The sequence below is a fragment of the Pleurodeles waltl genome, chromosome 3_1 (genome assembly GCF_031143425.1).
Source record: "Pleurodeles waltl isolate 20211129_DDA chromosome 3_1, aPleWal1.hap1.20221129, whole genome shotgun sequence".
Lineage (NCBI taxonomy): Eukaryota > Metazoa > Chordata > Amphibia > Caudata > Salamandridae > Pleurodeles > Pleurodeles waltl.
The window spans coordinates 1,831,576,668-1,831,598,486 of record NC_090440.1 but is presented as its reverse complement, the minus strand read 5'-3'; the positions used below and the strand labels follow the sequence as shown (position 1 = coordinate 1,831,598,486).

Sequence of the window (21,819 nt, the reverse complement as noted above, 5' to 3'; positions counted from 1 at the left end):
GTGTGACTGGCATTGGTGTCCCTCCCTGGCAACAAGTTTATAGGTGGCAGAGTTTTATCAGGCTTATTTTGCAGATATTACACAATGCCTTTTAGAGGTATATCTTGAGGTGAAGGAGCAGGGATGAGAGAGAGAGGTGTATCACTAGGATTCTTAAATCAAGGATCTGATCCGTCGGACCCTTCTTCCTATTGTCCACTTACAATGATGAATACAGACAGTAAAGTCCTATGCAAACTTCTCGCCCCCTGACTCCAGCCAGTAATTTCTCAACTAATACCTCACAGTCAGTGTGTGTTTATTACGGGGCAGAATACGAGTATGAACTTACAGAGATTAATGCATGTGATGCACAAAGTTGAAGGGAGAGAGGAGGAGTTAGCAATTGTATTAGTGGATAGTGCTATGGTCTTCAACAATGTGGACGACTAGCAATACTTATTGGTTGTATTGCAGGCTATGGGATTTGGGCAGCAGTTCAGGGCATGGTTAAAGTTACTGTACAATGCGCCCCCGTCCAGGGTCCGAGTCGGGTGACTGTGCTTGACCCCACGGGAGGTGGGTAGAGGGACAGAACAGGGGTTTTCTCTATCCCACTTGTTATTTGCCATACCTCTAGAGCCTCTGGTGACACAGATTCACCACAACATGGTGGAGAGGGGTATACAGGTTGGGGATACGACACACATAGTGTCACTTTACACAGATGATACATTATTCAATCATATGGCCTGAGGCACTCTGCCGTTACTACTGTGTTACCCTTGATGAATTTGGTGAAGTTGCGGGACTAAATGTCAACCCGCGTAAATCATTGCTGTTTCCACTGGGGGGAGACTAATGGGAAGGGACATTACAACACTACCGCCATTATCCCTAAAATGGGAAATTGAACGATTCAGATACCTAGGAATATTTGTAGCCTCTACTCCACAGAAACGGAAACAATACAATATTGACAGGATAGTGATGGGACTCAGAGCATCGGTACAATTTTGGGTCTCTTTCCCGCTATCTGTGATGGGATGAGTGGCAGTGGCCAAGATGGTCTTTTTACCACGCTGCTTGTACACGTTACAACACTCCTTCGATAGATACACTGCCAAGGGTGACTTTCAGGCACCTGCATTCCATGCTCACTGCCCTTATCTGGGCAGGAGGTAGACACAGAGTAGCCAAGGAGTACTTACACCTCCCTACAGTGGAGGGTGGCCTGGCTGTTCCAAATTTGGACTTAAACTATCTTGCTTCACAACTTCAACATGCAGCCCACTGGTTTGTGGAGGGAGGGAACTGGGAGAAGGCCCTGTTGGCGGACACAACACATTATACAACCCTACCACAAATCTTACCCTCTGGTGCCGAGCCAAGGATAGAGTCGGGCACTGCTTTGGGAAAGAGCAGTGAAGGGAGTCTTGAGGAAAATGCACCATTTGCCCAGGAGCTTTAATTCTGGGACCTTCCGGCTTCCGACACCTGGCAGACACTGTCAATGTAGAACCACGGAGGAAGGGTGTAGGAGGCTGGCCTGGCTTGTAGTGGGTACCAAAGGTACTTACACCTTGTGCCAGGTCCAGTTATCCCTTATTAGTAGAGAAAAGGTGTTTCTAGCAGCTTAGGCTGATAGAAGGTAACTATGGCAAAGCAGCTTAGGCTGAACTAGGAGACATGCAAAGCTCCTACTATACCCACTTATATCATATGCACAATATCATAAGAAAACACAATACACGGAGTTATTAAAAATAAAGGTACTTTATTTTTATGACAATATGCCAAAAGTATCTCAGTGAGTACCCTCAGTAAGAAGGTAAGTAATATACACAAGTTATATGTACGCAAACCAAAATCAGGTAAGTAAGAGCAACGCAAACAGTGTAGAATTACAATAGGTTGCAATAGGCAAGCATAGGTATAGGGGCAACTCAAACCATATACTCCAAAAGTGGAATGCGAACCACGAATGGACCCCAGACCTATGTGAGGTTGTAGAGGGTCACTGGGACTGTAAGAAAACAGTCAGGGTGTCCAAGATACCCCACCCCAGGACCCTGAAAAGTAGGAGTAAAGTACACCTACTACCCCAAAAGAGCACAATAGTCGTGATAGGGGGATTCTGCAAGAACAACAAACACCAGCAGTGCACTGACAACGGATTTCCGGGCCTGAGGAACCGTAAGGCAAGGGGACCAAGCCCAATAGTCGCGACAGTGTCCGGGGGGGGGCAGGAGCCCAGGAAACCCCGGATGAAGGTGCAAGGAAACTGCCTCCGGATGGAAGAAGCTTGGAGTTCTGCAAGAAAGAAGAGGACTAGGAACTTCTCCTTTGGAAGACAGATGTCCCACGTCACGATGAAGCTTGCAGAGGTGTTCCCATGCAGAAATACCGCAAACGAGCCTTGCTAGCTGCAAGGGTCGCGGTTGAGGTTTTTGGGTGCTGCTGAGGACCAGGAAGGACCAGGATGTCGCCTCTTGGAGGAGGAGACAGAGGGGGCGCTCATCAACTCAGATAGCCCTCACAGAAGCAGACAGCACCCGCAGAAGTACCCCAACAGGCACTTAGAAGAAGAGTGAACCGGAGTCCACGCGAAGTTACAAAAGGAGGTCCCACGACGTCGGAGGACAACTCAAAAGGTTGTGCACTGCAGGACGGAGTGTTGGGGACCTAGGCTAGGCTGTGCACGAAGGAAATCCTGGAAGGGTGCACGTGAGCCGGAGCAGCTGCAAATCACGCAGTACACAGCTTTGCAGTCTAACGTGGGGAGGCAAGGACTTACCTCCACCAAACCTGGACTGAAGAGTCACTGGACTGTGGTAGTCACTTGGACAGAGTTGCTGTGTTCCAGGGACCACGCTCGTCAGGATGAGAGGGGTCCCAGAGGACAGGTGATGCAGTCTTTTGGTGCCTGCGTTGGCAGGGGAAAATTCTGTCGACCCACTGGAGATTTCTTCTGAGCTTCTGGTGCAGGGTGAAGGCAGGCTACCCCCAGAGCATGCACCACCTGGAAACAGTCGAGAAAGCCGGCAGGATTAGGGGCTACAATGTTGCTGGTAGTCGTCGTGCCACTTTGTTGTGGTTTTGCAGGCGTCCTGGAGCAGTCAGCGGTCGATCATTGGTAGAAGGTGAAGAGGGAGATGCAGAGGAACTCCGGTGAGCTCTTACATTCGTCATCAGAAGAATTCCCCAAAGCAGAGACCCTAAATAGCCAGAAAAGGAGAATTGGCTACCAAGGAAGGAGGATTGGCTACCAAGAGAGGTAAGAGCCTATCAGAAGGAGCCTCTGACGTCACCTGCTCGCACTGGCCACTCAGAGCAGTCCAGTGTGCCCCCAACACCTCTGTTTCCAAGATGGCAGAGGTCTGGGACACACTGGAGGAGCTCTGGGCACCTCCCCTGGGAGGCACTGGTCAGGGGAGTGGTCACTCCCCTTTCCTTTGTCCAGTTTCGTGCCAGAGCAGGGCTGGGGGATCCCTGAACCGGTGTAGACTGGCTTATGCAGAGATGGGCACCATCTGTGCCCATCAAAGCATTTCCAGAGGCTGGGGGAGGCTACTCATCCCCAACCATTCACGCCTATTTCCAAAGGGAGCGGGTGTAACACCCTCTCTCAGAGGAAATCCTTTGTTCTGCCTTCCTGGGCCAGGACTGCCTGGACCCCAGGACGGCAGAAACCTGTCTGAGGGGTTGGCAGCAGCAGCTGCAGTGGAGACCCCGGAAAGGCAGTTTGGCAGTACCCAGGTTCTGTGCTAGAGACCCGGGGGATCATGGAATTGTCACCCCAATACCAGAATGGTATTGGGGTGACAATTCCATGATCTTAGACATGTTACATGGCCATGTTCGGAGTTACCATTGTGACGCTATACATAGGTAGTGACATATGTATAGTGCACACGTGTAATGGTGTCCCCGCACTCACAAAGTCTGGGGAATTTGCCCTGAACGATGTGGGGGCACCGTGGCTAGTGCCAGGGTGCCCACACACTAAGTAACTTGGGACCCAACCTTCACTAAGTGAAGGTTAGACATATAGGTGACTTATAAGTTACTTATGTGCAGTGGTAAATGGCTGTGAAATAATGTGGACATTATTTCACTCAGGCTGCAGTAGCAGGCCTGTGTAAGAATTGTCAGAGCTCCCTATGGGTGGCAAAAGAAATGCTGCAGCCCATAGGGAACTCCTGGAACCCCAATACCCTGGGTACCTCAGTACCATATACAAGGGAATTATATGGGTGTACCAGTATGCCAATATGAATTGGTAAATGTAGTCACTAGCCTGTTAGTGACAAATTTGGAAAGCAGAGAGAGCATAACCACTGAGGTTCTGGTTAGCAGAGCCTCCGTGATACAGTTAGGCACCACACAGGGAACACATATAGGCCACAAACGTATGAGCACTGGGGTCCTGGCTAGCAGGATCCCAGTGACACATAACAAACACACTGATAACATAGGGTTTTCACTATGAGCACTGGGCCCTAGCTAGCAGGATCCCAGTGAGACAGTGAAAACACCCTGACATATACTCACAAACAGGCCAAAAGTGGGGGTAACAAGGCTAGAAAGAGGCTACCTTTCTACAAAGGGTGGCTGCACCATGCTGGGCAACCTCTATCCAAATGAGACGTTTATCACCTTCAAAGCAGCACAGGAAACGTTTGCTGTGGGAGAGGGTCAATTCCTAATGTATGCCAGTATCGTAGCCATAGTCCGAGACCTCTGGTCTGTGTTTCAGACTCCCCCTCCATCCTCGCATCTATTTCGAACCCTAATGGAACTAGGTGGCACACATTTGATCTCCCACTTATACAAAGCTATGTTGGCGGATGGACCAAAATCGGAGTTCCCGGCGAGACCTGCATGGGAGGTAGACCTGGGAAAACACTTGGAGGATGATCAATGAAGAGGGTCATGCTCCCTAACTCGTACAGTCTCCTGTAACACATAATTCAATCTTGTCCACTACAATTATTTACATCGCACATACACTATACCGATGCTCCTTAACAGAACTGATCCAGCCAGACAATGTAAATGTCCTTGGTGCACTCACCTTCTGGACTTTGAGTTTTGGAACGCAGTAATAGATTATTTATTTGACCACTGCGATATAACTATCCAATGAGACTCAATGGCGTGTCTACTGGGAGGCATTAAGCTACGCAAGGATAGGAAAATTACATTAAAGTTCACTCAACTGACATTACTATTAACCAAACGAAGAGTGGCTATTACATTGTTGGGTCTGCTGGGCTCCAGTATGAATGGAAGAGAAATGTTACAGAATGGACAGTTGCTGAAGAACTTCGCTCAAGGAAATGTAGACAAGATGCTAAAACAGTTGAAGATCTTTAAAAAATAGGTGCTTTATTACAGAGATCTGAAGGCACAGACAGGGTAGAGTGGGGAAATGAGACCGATGAGGTAGGGTAATGCTGGCGTGGCAGAAACTGAGCATGGGTCGTCAGGATGGGCACTTACAGGATTAATACTATTGCTGGATATAGAATGTACTTTATTGCTTTATTGCCCATGATGTTAAAATTAATATGAGTAGATCTATGATGATCCCAAACAGCAACAGTTTCGGAATGGAAGTGATTGTTTTTTCCTATGTTTTACGGTTACCAATTTCAATGTAATGTTATCTTGATTTTCAAGAAACAAAACTAATAAAAAATATTTTAAATGACTAAGCAATCCTAAGAAAGGCCCTGCATTCCAAGTGATGGGGGAAAGCAAACTAACAGCAGCTGGGTGACCCCAGAGAGTGTGAGCTGTCTAAAACCGTAGTGAGGAAGACAAATCTGACTACAAATACTGTAAATCTGCCTTTTCTCAGACAGACCTGAGATGTAGCACCCAGTGGAGAAGAGAATAACTGCAATCTGTCATGTATGAAAGATTCGCAAAGGGATTAGATGCTTCTCTGTGGTTCCCTGTTAGACTGACAGCAGTGTACCATGTTGCAACCCACAACTCTTCACAATCACAGAAGGAGAACGGAAATGTCAATAAGGTAGTATGCACAGCATGAACTTTTATTCCTCAGAGTGAATCAAATTAACATGCAATTAGATGTGTTGAAAACCTAAACGAATGAGAAGGAATGGGGCTTAGATTCAGGGATTTCTAGCTTGGTTATTAATCCAGAATATCCTACTATTTCAATGCTGTCGCCTCACAGGCCTCTATAACCTCTTCTCCTTCACCCGACGTGTCACCAGGACAATGGCTGCTGGACCACAGAGGAAAGTTTGTTGAGACCACTGATTTGTCCTATTTAAAATGAGTATCTACCAGGTAATGTTTTCCATGCTTCACTGAATGACGAGATTTAATCTTGCAATAAGCATAAGGTCTTGACATATACAATCTTTTTGATTCTGATGTTCCTCCAAGCAAATTTAATGTATTTTGGGAGTCGGGGTATTTGTTTTCTTCTACTGACCCAACACATCGGATAACGATTCGCAGAGTGGAAATCCTATACTGGATCCATTGTGTTCTGTTTAAATTGGTCAGTCTGGCAAGCCTGAGGATGTTTTACGAGAGCAGTAGCCGAATGAAGAGACTGAATTGCAGTTATATGCACATGATTATACATGTATATAATTAAGAGGTCAAGGGTGAACATTATATGCAGAGAGCACTCTAGTGTTATCGATAGGTCATCATTACAAAGATCACAAACATGGGATGGGCCAGGGGACTGAAGTATTCCATTAGTAAGTAGAATTTATGTCTCCAAGGAGAGGCTACTTTGAATGAGTACTGAAACACGTTTACTCCAATTTAACAAGGATTTCATTATCAAATAGGCCATTGATAAAGAGGACATTAAACCTCCATCCATCCATCTCTCCGTCCGTCTAGGTATGCCTTCTTATTCAAATTAGTGTGTAACATGTGTGACTGTAAGCATGTCACCAGTGTGAGCTACTGTTGCTGGTCTCTGGATTGGTTGTGTCGGTGCATATGCGCACCAGTGACTGCTGTTTAGTGAAAAGTGTGCATGAGTTCATGTCTGCTATGAGGGTCTTCAGATGCAGTACTCGGTCTGCAAGTGCTTACATGCTGTGTATCTCTCTGTGCACGAATTATATCAAAAGCAAATCCACTGGCTTTCATAATTTAAGCTTCTGTCATTTTTGGAGGGGTGCAGAGTCAAATAAACTTTTCAATGGGAATGCTCTCCTGAACTGCATTCTAAATTACAAAATATTTAATTAGGTTGATTTTGAAAACATTGTAACCACAACCATAGCCACCCTTGCGTAATTAATGTTTTTAATAAAAACACAGTTAGTTGAGCAAAAAAGTAAAAAGTATTACCTTGTTATGTGTAAGGATTATCCGAAGTTCAGGATTTATAATTCCATATGCCATCATCAAGTCCTGTATCTTTTTTAGTTCATCTTTGCATTTTTTACTTGTTGAATAGAACTGCTTTCTCACAGGAAGGTTTTTAAACAGCTTCAAAACAGTTACAGTTGTACCTATTAGAAAATACCATATGTCACAAATTAAGTATCACATCTGCAGACTTGATAGCATAGAAATGATCATCTTATATCAGCTCTTCTAATGCTTTGTACCCTAGTTACAGATAAATTATGATCATCCTATTCTGAATACATACATCATTTACATGAAGGATGTGTAGGTTCAGGATCGCACTTTTAAGTACATATCGCATTATTTTGCCTGTAACCTCCATAGCCGTGTACAACACTATATGCTCAAAGCAGAGCACCTCCTGGCCCGAATGATTTTGTAATTTGCAATGTTCACATGCTAAAGTTTCCCATCTGTGGGCCATGGAATGGCTTAAGAAACTGTAGTGGCTTGATATCCTTGGGTTAACCTCATAGCACAAAAGGGAACATAATGGAATAAAGGGAATAAATCCTTCGCTTTATAAGTATAAGATCAAAAGGGAATCGAAAAAGTAGAAAACGGAAAGAGACTAGAAGAACAGCAAAGAATGCCAACTTGCCACCGACAGTGAAAGCAACATTTGGCCCTGACTGAGTATGTTCTAGTAAGGGTGGCTATTAGCCTGTACTACTCTTAGTCCGAGGGTTAAATTCTTTAACCAGATTGCGATGATGATTATTAATAGTTTAGATAAAAGCAAAGCATAAATATCACTGGAGGTAATAATTATTTGCACGGCCACAAAACGATTCCTCATCTGAAAGTATCAATCTGAATCTAAACATGCATTGCTTATTTTCGCAAATGAACTCGGGTATCTCTACACATGTTTGTTTAACTGGTTGTTAAGGTGTCAAAATAAATGTAAAACAGCTATGGATACATGCAGGAGCCAAACATTTGCTACAGTATGCACTCAAACAGCAAAATCAACTAAATATGTCAACAGCGAAGGTTTACATGACCAAGCATTACATTTATGAACGTGCATTGAACCCATCCATAAATATCTACAATCACATCCAACCTCTTGAATTATTAATATTGCATTCCTCTCTAGAGCCGAATCAGGTACCAGCAAGAGCATCACGCTTATCTCGGTTAAGTACGTAACCATGGCAACTACTGAGGTCCTAATTACAGGTTTAGAGGGACTTCTGATGCACTAATACTGCAGTTAGAATTCTCAATACAGCGGGATGCAGTAAATTCCAGTTGTCATATTAACAGACTAAAAAGAGGTTTGGGGGACAAAACAGCGCCTACCCACACAAAAACGTGTTTCTGCACCAGGTTTTGCAGGTTATTCACCAAATAAGTTATGTCTGGTTTTACCAGCAGAAACACTCCTGGGGAAAACCCCAGAGGTGTGGAAATACTACACAACTTAAAACCCTGATTCTGCCAGTAATTCACATTACTTCCAAAATTGGGATTTTATTTAAACTTAGCAAGAGGCCCTAAAAGTTTTTCTTTTGTGTTCTTTGTTGCATTTACCAGCACTTCTCGGTAGTTATTGAGCACACTTTGCACTTTACAAATACTCAAAATTAATGAGGTGAAGTTGCTGTTTCTAAACTTAGATAATAAAAGGAATACTATTTTAAGGTTTAACACTCATTTGAAAAACTGTGAGAAATATCTTTATGAACCTTAAATACCATATTATTAAAGAAATAGGTGTGCCTCGACTGGTGGGAATTTATCGTCTTCTATAAAATGTCTTTCATGAAATCTCAAGTGTGCTACTAGAAGCATATACAAAATAATTGCTGGATCTATGTTTGCGGACTAATTTTTCTCTGAATTCTGAAAATATTTTTGTCTCACTGGAGAAAATCCTGTGACCCCAGGTCGAGATATTCACTTCCCCGAACACTGGCGCTTTTATTGTAATGCACAAACATTTTACCACGAGCTCCCACTCAACCAATCAGTCTAACTGTAGTACTATGTTGCATCATCTTTTAGATAACGGAAAATATGCCCAGCTTTGCACCAGAACATTTTAATCTTAATACCTGACCAGGAGAAGCAACCAAGATGAGTTCATAAAACTGTTCTTGCCTTAAACTTTTAAATTGCTTCACCAGGAGCTCTGCCAAGATTACCTGACTGTGACTCCACTTAGAGAGTACCTGCAGCCTGCCTCAACTTGACAACGGCTGACTCCTTCAAAAAGACAAAGGCCCTCATTATGACTTTGGTGGTCTTCTCAGAAGCCGAAGCCACAGGCACCAGAAGACTGCCAGTGCTGGTAGTCTTCCTACCACCATATTCCGAGTACTGAAGGATTTCCGCCACAATTTGGGTGGAAAACCTCCAGTAATTGTGCTGGTGGTCGGAGGCGCATGGGCAGTTTCACCACCGGCCTGCCCCACCAAAAGGACTCCACCAGCCGCATTATGACCTATAATACGCCCTGGCGGTATCCTGATGGCGGGCCTCTGCCGTCGGTGAAGTCGGAAAAGGTAAGTCGATAATCCGACAGGGGATGGGGGTGGAAGGTGATGTGTGTGCGTGGGTGTTGCCTGCGTGTGTGCATGTAAGTGTGAATGAGTGTTTTAGTGTGTGTGTGTGTGTGTGTGTGTGTGTGGGTGTATGGGTGTTCGAATGCGTGTGTGTATGGGTGTTTGAAAGTGTGTGTATGGGTGTTGGGATGTGTGTGTGAATGCGTGATGGAATGTGTGTGTGAATGTGTGTACGGATGCGTGTGTCTGAATGTATGTATGTATGTATTTGTGTGTGTGAATGTGTGTGTGAATGCATGTGTGTGAATGCATGTATAGAAGCGTGTGTGTGTGTAAATGTGTGTATGGATGTGTGTGTGTGTGTTGGTGAATGAGTGTATGCGGGGTGCGTGTCGCTGTGTGTATGCTGCGGTGCTGGTCTGGAAGGGGGTTGGGAGATGGGGAGCTGTTCTGGTAGGGGGTGCTGTTCTGGTAGGAGGGTGGGGGAGAGGGGTTCTGGTATGGAAGGGGGATTTGGGGGGGTTGGGATTGCAGGGGAAGGGGTTGGTGGAGTCGTCTATCAGTGACAGGAAAGAAATTTCCTGTCTTCAGTAGCCTTTCCGCCAAGCTTTTTGTGGCGGTGCTACCGCCGCGGAAACCCTGGTGGAAAGCTGACTCATGATGCTGCCGGCGGTCTTCAGTGGACCACTGGATTGGAGATGCTAATCTCCAGCCCGGCTGTCCACCTGCCCTGGCGGTATGAGCGGGGATGTGGTGGGTTGGCCTCACAGTCAGCGGTGAGACCGCCACCATGGCCCTGGCTGTCTTCGGACTGCCAGGGTCATAATGAGGGCCAAAGACTCTATGTACCTCTAGATACTAGGATGTCATAGTCCTTTCTTGATGTCCAATGGGAGCGTGTCTTAACATTTTAAAAGCAGTTGTCATAATGATGTCTATTTCACCTAGCATTGATAAAGGCATGTTTGTTGAAACACGTCTGCCTGACACAATTAAACTAAGAATGAATTACTGACCCTGTGAGTGCCCATTTGTCTCTGTGAATGCATGGTTGTGAGTCCACACTCATGCACAGATGCACCCATATACCAAGGGTTCGAGAGTAAAGCTGGTGGATTTGTCAAAGTGTGTGTGTATATATATATATATATATATATATATATATATATATATATATATATATATATATATATATATATGTGTGTGTGTGTTTTTCTTTCTTTATTGCTGTTTAAATGGAAGTAAGTTGTATATATCTATCAGCTACTATCATTCAAGTAAAAAAAACAATCTTAGAGCACATTCGAGCCATTAGCAATAATAACCTGAAGTACCCAGTTGTCTGACATTTTTTTAGGAAAAATATGGGAGTAATTTTAAACTGATATTTTTTTGACATGGACAAGGTGACTAGACATCAGGGGGAAGAAAGGTAGATGCCTTAAACTCCACAGATTGGAATCAGAGTATTTCATCAATCTAGAAACTTGTGAACCCTTGTGACTCAATAAAAGCAAAGAATTACCTGTTTACGCTGCATTTTTATTTTAGTCTTCTACTTTTCTTAATTTTTTTGGCTTTCTTCCCCTTGTGTATCCCCTTTTTTATTTGTCGAATTTAAAGGGTATGTCTCTTTGGTTTTCATTTTTTGTTAACATGGATATGTTTTCAATACGGGCATATGCTGAATGAGGCTTAAGGCTTCACAAATAAGTATTCCTATGAGGACTCCACAATGGTCTGTCATGTTTACTACGATGTGGGGAAGTAAGGCATATGTAGTCCCTGAATGAAGACCGAGAAGTGTATAGAACCAGATAAGTTGGTGATAAATGGATTTTCTGGGAAAAAACATTGTTTAGTGAAGGTACTGTTAGTAAGCACACTAGGACATGATAATGTTAGACTTTATCAAATTACAATCAACACTGTGATTTATAATTATAGGGGAATACGTGTTTGATGAATTAGTAAGAGTATGAACAATCTATGAAATGAGTATTATGAATTTTTCAAATGATTTTGTAAATATGTACTCGATATATGTAAGCAATCTTTATTTGCATGATTAATTAAAACCATTGCAATAGCATGCACATTTTCAAAGTGAAAAAAGAGAACCATAATAAAACCATCATTATTTTCCTGTCACCTGGAATGCATCCTCAGCTTCCTCCAGTTACTTGCTTTTGACTTCAGAGTGTGTCAAAATGGATGTTTGAATACGGAGGGATTTGGGAAAAAAGACTGTGGGAAGGTTCTTTGTTCTCTGTCTACAAATTTGCACTGTGAAATGATGAAGGGTGACACCTTTTATGCTGAAATCCGTTGTCATTTATTCAAGTTAATAATCAAGTAAAACACCCCAGCCAACACAAGCCTTCTCTCTCTGGTTCTCCTCTTCCAACTGTCAGATCCCCTGGTTACCATCACTAGGGTCTCTTAGTGACAGTTGCCAGGTTCCGTAACTAGGTTCTACATAAAGGTTCTTCATAACATGCCACACATCTCCCTCCCTTCATTAACAAAAGAAGAAACGAAGTTTTACAACAATTAAGGGTATCTGATTATAAATGAGAACTCAATACATGAAAAGATATACTAAAAGAAGCAACAGCACTAAACAAAATCATCAAAAATTCTAGGACGTTTGGTAATTCTTGAAGACTTCCTTGGTGAAAAATGATCATCCACAAAACCATGTTTTCTTCCCTCCATATCATCACACACAGATTTACCTTCCTCACAACCAGAATTCACTTTGACCACTCTTCCAACATTCCATACTTTATGATCTTCAGTCCTTACAGCATTTCCCAGAACTTTCTTAACTTCAAGTGGTCTAGAGAATTTTGAATGTTCTTTAGAAAGACCAAAACGAGGATTCTTTACTCTGACAAAGTCACCTACTTGAATCACCACTTTCTTAACTGCTCTGCGCTTATCAAATCTGATCTTCCTGTCAGATATTTTTTTTGATTCATTTAAACATTTCAACTTATCATTACATACAGTTTCAGATTTCAAACCCACCTTGTCATTAACCCATGAAGGACACACTAATGTGTTTGGTTTTCTCCTTCTGAACAACTCAAAAGGTGAAAAACCAGTAACAGAATGAGGAATCAACCGATAAATCCTAATTTTGCATGATACTTCCTCTTTCCAACATTTATTATTTGCCAAAGCCATTTGAATGGTTTCTTTTAATACTCTATTTAACCTTTCCACCATTCCATTGGTTTCAGGATGGTAAAGAGAAGCTTTCTTATGTTTAATACCTCTTTCCCTCAAGAAACGTTCCATGTCTTGCGAGACCAATTGTACACAGTTATCGGTCAGAATAGAGGAAGGAAACCCCTCTCTATCGAAAATATCATTAAGAAAACTTATTACATCGCGTGTCTCTACAGAGGTAGTGATTTTGAATTCAGGCCACCTTGAATACATATCCATTAATACAATTATATATTTATCAGAGCCCGAATATCTAATCGGACCCAAAATGTCCAACGAAATTTCTTGCCAAGGTTCTTTTGGTAGCTCCCTCACTTTCATGGGTTGAGTTCTACAAATTAAAGTCTTATCTGCCCTGGAACACTCTGCACACTCCCTAACAGATCTTTCAATTGACAAATCCATACCTGGCCACCAATACATGAGTCTTAACCTTTCTTTTGTTTTGGAAATACCAGGATGGCTCTCATGAGCCATGGAGATTAATTCATCTCTCAACTTCCTTGGAGGAACAAGCCTCGTTCCTCTCAATAAGAAATCACCCTGACTTGACAATTCATCTCTGACTCTCCAAAACCCGGATAATTGTTGGTCATTCTTCTCAGTACCATCCCAACCACCTCTGATCTTTTTAATAACTTTCTGTACAACGTCATCTTCGGATGACTTCAAAATCCAGTCACATTCCTTAATTATGCCTTCTCTGATCATGCAAACATAAACGTCGTCTCCACAAAACATAGAGATATCTTCAGACTCCATATAGTCATTCACTAACCTCGAACAACAGTCAGCAAGGTTGTTTTCAATCCTGGGTATGTGCTGAACACTAAAAGAAAATTCCTGCAATGCCACAACCCATTTTCTGATTCTACCAGAAACAGCTTCTAATCCCTTTTTTTCAAAGATTTCTTTCAACGGTTTGTGGTCCGTTCTTACCAAAAATTTGCTACCCCATACAAATTTCCTTAGCTTGTTCACTGCCCAAAATACAGCCAACGCCTCTTTTTCAATAACAGAATAGTTTAACTCCGCCCCCTTCAAGGACCTTGATAAAAAAAGTATTATTCTTTCAACACCACCATATGTTTGTATTAAGACAGCCCCAAGTCCTTTGGCGCTAGCATCCGTCATTATCACTGTATGATGTCCTGGCTCAAAACTATCCAAACTAGCAGCAGATTTCAAACTATGCTTCAATGAAACAAACTCCTTTTCACACTCATCACTCCAGTCAAAAGTGACACCTTTCCTCACCAACTCTCTCATACATACAGTTTTGTCAGCAAAATGATCCACAAACTTACTGTAGAACTCAGCCCTGCCAAGAAATCTCACTACTTCATCCTTTGAGGAAGGACTTGAAAAATTAATAATGGTATCGACCAATTCCTTCTTGGGTTCAATACCCTTGGAAGAAATCTTGTGACCAAGATAATCAATTTCATGAACTTTAAATTTGCATTTTCCTGCCTTTAAGGTCAAACTGCTCTTTTCAAGCCTCTGAAGAACTCTGCGTACTCTTTCATTGTGTTCCTTCTCATCTCTACCATACACGAGAATGTCATCTTGGTATACTTTGATACCTTGCAGTCCTCCTAGCAGTCTTTCCATGGCACGTTGAAAAACAGCTGCAGCTGAAGCCAGGCCAAATGGCATACGAATGAACTTATAACAGCCAAAAGGAGTGATGAACGCCATCAAATCCTGAGAATCTTCATGTAAGGTGATCTGGTGATAGGCAGATGTTAAGTCTATAGAAGAGAAACAATTTGCACCTCCTAATAAAGATAGCATTTCATTGATGTTAGGCAAAGGATAATGATCCACCACTATACACTTATTTAATTCTCTTAAATCAATGCAAAGTCTTGGTTCGCCATTGGCCTTGACAGCCATTACCACTGGAGCCAACCATTCAGTGGCTTCCACTTCTTTAATAATGCCAATCAGCATAAGTTTATCTAATTCTGATTTCATTTCCTCTTTAACCATTAAAGGTACACTTCTTACTTTGCTGATCACAGGTATGGCACCTTTCTTCATCTTAATTTTATGTACATAACCTTTCATACATCCAAGTTTGTTTTGAAACAGGCTTGAAAATTCTTGTTCATATGATGGTCTCGGACCAATAACATTGATATACCCATCATGTTTCACGGTATCAATGCACACATCATTTTTCAATCTTACTGATGGAGATTCATTGGGGTCAAGATACACTTTTAGATCTCTCTGGTGAAACCAGCTAATCAGGGAATCACCTCTCATGGAAATATAGACCTTACCAACTGTAGACCTATCTTTGAATTGAATTGTGCCAATAAAGTAACCTAACAACTTAATTGGTTTTCCACCATACCCTTTAGGTGAAATATCTGGTTTGAAAAGCCTCACAGAAACCCTGAGATGCTTTTCAAATAAAACTCTTGGAATAAGTGTAATTTTTGCTCCCGAATCAAACATCATGGGAATATTTACACCCTCAATTTGTACAGACTCTATTGGACCACTGTTACCTTTTTTGACCTGCAAAACAAATTCTTCATGCAAATCCCCATCTTCTAAACTTATTTCCTGAACCCTCTTTTTCTTTATGTCTACACTCCTACAACACGAAGTAACATGTCCTTTTTTACCACATTTTTTGCAAAAAGCTTTCCACCCAACACAGCTTTTAAAGTTGGCATAATGACCAAGTTCTCCACACCTAAAACACTTTCCCTGGAAATGTTCTTTCTCTTTATTGACTTTTGAACTCTCACTGACCATTCTCCGAGATTTCATCCTCTCTAGTGAGTTCTTTTTATGATTGACAAGATGTACATCACTCTCTCTTTCATTAAGATTAGTCTTCCTTATTTCCTCAACACACGCAGAACTATGTTCATGCATTTTCGCAATAACAATCACTTCACTAAGGGGGGGATTATCTTTGTTCCAAAAAGATTCTCTTGCTTTCTCAATGCTACAGCCCAACATAAACTGGTCTCTTAACCTTTCCTCTTTAGTACTACCAAAACTACATGTTGAGGCTAATTTCCTGAGAGCTGTGACGTATTCCTCTACAGATTCACATGGGTGTTGAACTCTTTTCCCAAAGTGATACCTTTCTAAAACTGTTGAAACCTTCGGTAAATAATGCAAATCTAGTTTTTTGATACAAATCTCAAAATCATTGAGCTCACTCGCACCATCAACAGAAAGCTCAGGAAGATTTTCAAAAACCTCCTGGCCTTCTGCTCCTAGACAGTGTAACAAGAGTGACATCTTGCGCTCAGCACTCAATGAAGTGCCACAAACTCTCGCATAATGTGCAAACACACCTTTCCATTTCTTCCACGGAATCTGTGGTTCACCAGGAGAAGATAAGAAAAATGGAGGACAAGTTACATTCTGCATGGTGAAAGATACTAATAAATAATGTATTAATGCTATTTTAAGAATTTCTACCAGAATTTTAAACTAGAGATTTTGAGAATATATATATCCCAAAGTACAATTTCATACATAAAGAAATACAATCACTGGTATGGAGCAGTATAATTACAGCACCAGCCCAAGAAGATACTTCTCATCTGTAGCGCAATGACGCCACCTTCTGGCACCCCAAATGAAGTCTACTAAAGAAATGTCATACGACACCGTGAAAGAGCGAAACAGCTGACGTCGTCTAAAACTGTGGGTAACTTTTCCTTAAGGAATCGGAGGATCACAGCCTCCCTCAGTCAGCGCACTCCCTAAGAGCTAGCGCAGCGCCTCACCAAACCGCTCCGTTAAGAACACATCGTGTAAAACTGTTTGATGAATCGGAGAGTCGCAGCTTCCCTCAGAGACAGCGCAGTCCTTCGCGTAACACTGTTTGACGAATCGGAGGATCGCAGCTTCCCTCAGAGTCAGCGCACTTCCTAAGAGCTAGCACAGCGCCTCACCAAACCGCTCCGCAAAGAAACTGTCACGTCGGTCAAGATCTGCTTTCCCTCGCACCAAGGCTCTGCTACATGACGGAAATCAGCAGCACTGAAGGCATGGCCGGACTGGCCCTGGAACAAATGAAGTCTCTGCCACACAAAGAAGCCGGGTCGTCGCAGCGTTTTTACCAAGGCAGCCAGAGACCATGGAAAACAGGTGAGCTTTCACACATTTTACATATCCAGTGATGTTGGGGTGTTGGCACTTCACCTCACACGTGAAGATTTGTAAAATAAATGATGATAGGTTCTTCTACCTCGTCGCCAATGAAATGATGAAGGGTGACACCTTTTATGGTGAAATCCGTTGTCATTTATTCAAGTTAATAATCAAGTAAAACACCCCAGCCAACACAAGCCTTCTCTCTCTGGTTCTCCTCTTCCAACTGTCAGATCCCCTGGTTACCATCACTAGGGTCTCTTAGTGACAGTTGCCAGGTTCCGTAACTAGGTTCTACATAAAGGTTCTTCATAACATGCCACACACTGCTTTAAATATAATCTTCCAAAGAAAGCACCCATCTGTGAACCACCCATCTGTGAACCACCCTCTGGGAAGTGAGCTGAAACGTGATGGGTCCGAGCAATGAAATATAATGTTGAATATAACACAGTTTCTATCAGTTTATATCTAAAAAGTGCTAATTTTTCACACAACTCTTCAGCTATATTCATTGTGAGGACTGTGGTGAATTATATGGTATGGTTACAAAACAATCATGGGTCCAGTCAGGCTAGGAACTATAGTAAAGCATTTAGAAGCACCAAATAACGCAATAAGAAAGTCACACATCACAAAATAAATCTGACACCGATTTATAAAAATAGATTATATTTTCAGACACTAAGATGAGCAAAATCCACCGGATTGTTTTGGAGATATAGATTTTGAAGTAAAATGGAAATTTCAGCTTTTCAGTCAAAAGCGCAAAGATGCACTTATAACAGTAAAGGTTACAAACTTTTGAAAAGTTTGAAAGAGTTGTGTTCAACTACTCTAGCTCGGTGGGACAAAATTCCAGCAGGTAGAAGGGGGGCCACTAAGGAGTATTTGGCCAGTTACCTGGCCACCAAAGCAGTCTCAAGTCCAGCTCCATACTTTCCATCAAGACCACCATAGACTTCAATGGTATGGTCCTAATGCTGAGGATCTAGTTTACTGAGAATGCCGAAAGATGCTCTGGGTGCTTTATGGTCGACGGGGTTACCTTGTGGTTATTTCTTGGTCCATGGGTAAGGTGGGGTGACTATAGCTACAGGAGTCAAGGTCCCGAGAAGTCCTATTTGAACCAGTAAAAGGCCAGATGCGCTGGGCAACCAATCACTGTACACAGAGGGCCCAGCAGTATCCTTTGGTGAAGGCTGGTCTCCTTCCTTCGTGACCAATCTTGGCTCAGATGACACTCCCTGGGTATAGCAGACTAGAGTGCAACTTTTTTGTATAATACAGGGGTGTAGAGTACAGTGGCACAGAATACAGTGGCACAGAGTTGAGTGGCAAAGAGAGGAGTACAATGCAGAGGAGTAGAGTACAGTGGCATAGAGCAGACAGTTTCAGAGCAGAGTTGGGTGGTGCAGGGTAGAGTGCAGTTGCATACAGTAGAGTGGTGTAGACTGTAGTGGTGTAGAATAGATTAGAGTGACGTACAGTGGATCGGTTTAAAGTGCATGGGCATAGAGTTGAGCGGTACAGACCAGAGTGCATAGCCATAGAGTTTATTGGCACAGAGTGCAGTGGCGTACAGTACAGTGTTGCAGTGGCAGAGAGTGGATTGGCCTAGACTAGAGTGGTGTCGCGTGCAGTGGCAAAGAGTGCAGTGGTGTAGAGCAGTGAGGTGTAGAGTGGAGGGATGAAAGCGTACAGTGGGGTGACTTTGGCCACAGGAGTCCGTGTCCCTCAAAGTACTATTTGAGCCCATAAGAAGCCAGCTGCAGCTGGGCTACCAATCTCCGTACACAGAGGCCCAGTGGTAGCCTTTGGTGAGGCTGTTGTCCTTCTTTATTGACCAATAATTGGCATACAGTAGAGCGGTAAAGAGTGTAATGGTGTAAGGTGGTGAAGAATGCAGTGGCAGAGAGTAGATTAGAGTGGCATACAGTGGATTGGTTTAAAGTTGCAGGGGCGTAGAGTTGAGTGGGTCAGAGAAGAGTGCACTGACAGAGTTAATTGGCACAGAGCGCAGTGGCGTAGAGTGCGATGTGACAGAATGGCATAGAGTGAAGTGGCCTAGACTGGAGTGGTGTTGAGTGCAGGGGCAAAGAGTGAAGTAATGTAGAGTAGAGAGGAGTAGAGTGGAGTGGAGTGGTGCAGAGTGGAGTACAGTGCATAGATGCAGAGTACAGTCACACAGAGTGGGGTAAAGTGGAGTGTTATAAAGTGCAGTGGCATGAAGTGGTGCACAGTTGAGTGGAGTGGTATAGAGTGGAGTATGGATGGTGTGGTTGCAAGCTGCCACTACAGACAACACATTTTCAAATGAAATGAACATTATATTTGCATAGACATACAGTTTTACTAAGAAAACTAACAGTTTACAAATACTTGCACAGTTCATTTAAATGTTGTTGTGTGCTAGAAAAAAAAAAAGACTTTCCTGCACCCAGTATCCAGCAAGATGATCACATAAATCCTCTCATTTGAAGTCAGGGAAAGAAAAGTAAACAACAAGCTTGGAAGAGAGAGCCTGATGTTTGACCTCTGTCTTTGAATGTAAGGCAAATGTGACAAGATAAGAACAAGATGTACAGGCTTGTTTAAAGAAAGGAGCACTCATGGAAGAATACAAGTAGGAGGTACAAATTTATTCTATACAACATAAAACAAAGAAATCCAGCAAATAGAAAGCCAAAAAATATGAGTAACAAACCAGAAAGCCAATGGTAAACAACAGGCGGAATGCATTCCCAGAAAAGCTTTCTGAATGTCCCCAAGATGTTTCCCACAGATGTCTGACAGGCATCAACATATCAAAGGAGATTATACCTTTGTGACTCTGGGAAGCACCCTTTCTGCAGGAGGCTGGCCCTCTATGTATAAAAAAAAGGGTAGGCACTCATGTTCACACTTAGACTCACATCCTCTGTAACCTTGTGTCAGGGTTGTGATTTTTACATCGATAAGGAGTTTAGCAAGGTAAACGCTGAGCCACTTGAATATTCCTCTCTTTGCTCTAATCGGACTTTCATAGCTAAAAAAATGTTTTGTGCATTAGTCAACTTCAAATCCCCTGCTAAACACAAATATGAAGCTGCTGACTTTATGGAAGCACATGCAGCAGACATTATGGTGGTCATTCTGACCCTGGCGGTCTTTGACCGCCAGGGCGGAGGACCGCGGGAGCACCGCCGACAGGCCGGCGGTGCTCCAATGGGGATTCCGACCGCGGCGGTAAAGCCGCGGTCGGACCGGCACCACTGGCGGGGTCCCGCCAGTGTACCGCGGCCCCATTGAATCCTCCGCGGCGGCGCAGCTTGCTGCACCGCCGCGGGGATTCCGACCCCCCCTACCGCCATCCAGATCCCGGCGGTCGGACCGCCGAGATCCGGATGGCGGTAGGGGGGGGTCGCGGGGCCCCTGCAGTGCCCATGCCACTGGCATGGGCAATGCAGGGGCCCCCGTAAGAGGGCCCCTACATGTATGCATTGCAGGGGCCCCCGTAAGAGGGCCCCTACATGTATTTCACTGTCTGCTGCGCAGACAGTGAAATACGCAACGGGTGCAACTGCACCCGTCGCACAGCTTCCACTCCGCCGGCTCGATTCCGAGCCGGCTTCATCGTGGAAGCCTCTTTCCCGCTGGGCTGGCTGGCGGTCTGAAGGCGACCGCCCGCCAGCCCAGCGGGAAAGTCAGAATTACCGCCGCGGTCTTTCGACCGCGGAACGGTAACCTGACGGCGGGACTTTGGCGGGCGGCCTCCGCCGCCCGCCAAGGTCAGAATGAGGGCCTATGTTTGTTACAGAAACATGGGCAGACCAGACATCCAGCCCGGACATGGTCTCTGCCATACCTCCAGGATACTCCATTCACGGAGCAGACAGACCTGATAGAAGAGGTGGCAGTTTAGCCATTAATTATCGCCCCCACATTAAGTCTGTTTCCCATACAGTCTCGCTCACACACTGAAGGGCTCTCCGTTGGCGAAGAATTGTCCAAATCCTAATCTTTCAATGGGTTACTGCTGTATTGCTCACCGGGCCTCAGATATAGCTTCTTACAGGATGTGATCACTATCTTGGAATTAAATATAACGGCTAAAGATCTTACTTTATTCAGAGATTTCAACTTTTATCTGGAATCTCCCACAGATAAAGAAACAAAAACCCTACTTGACATGACGGCTAGTCTTGGTGTTACTCAGAGAAGATAACATCAGTGTTACTGCTTATAAAGAAATCTACTTGTTACGACTCGGTCGTCCCATTTCCAGGGGGCGCTGTAAGGGGACTGTCAGAAGCCTGGGAATCACCTTGAACACCTATCTAGAGTCCCTTGCTGACTCCTGTTTGTTTCCCTTTTCTCCATGGTACACTTGTGTAGGACTACATTTGCTTCTTGGGACTGCAAATCCCATAATGCACAGCTTGGTAGTCAGGAAAACCCGGATTCTGTTTCCCATTGTTTTCAATGGGAGAAGTCCAGTTGCTCCTTTTCACTGGATCCTCTCCTCCAGGACTTGCAAGTATCTGAAACCACA

At 43.5% G+C, this 21,819-nt stretch overlaps 1 protein-coding gene across 3 annotated transcripts in view; it reads right to left on the bottom strand.

Annotated features, from left to right (window-relative positions):
• Positions 1-21,819, bottom strand: part of PMS1 (PMS1 homolog 1, mismatch repair system component) — a 668,051-nt gene that overhangs the window by 563,757 nt on the left and 82,475 nt on the right. For all 3 annotated transcript variants that reach the window (XM_069225897.1, XM_069225898.1, XM_069225899.1), the window contains exon 5: positions 7,339-7,502. In XM_069225897.1, coding sequence (XP_069081998.1) covers positions 7,339-7,502 — 164 coding nt within the window. The remainder of the gene's footprint in view (positions 1-7,338; positions 7,503-21,819) is intronic.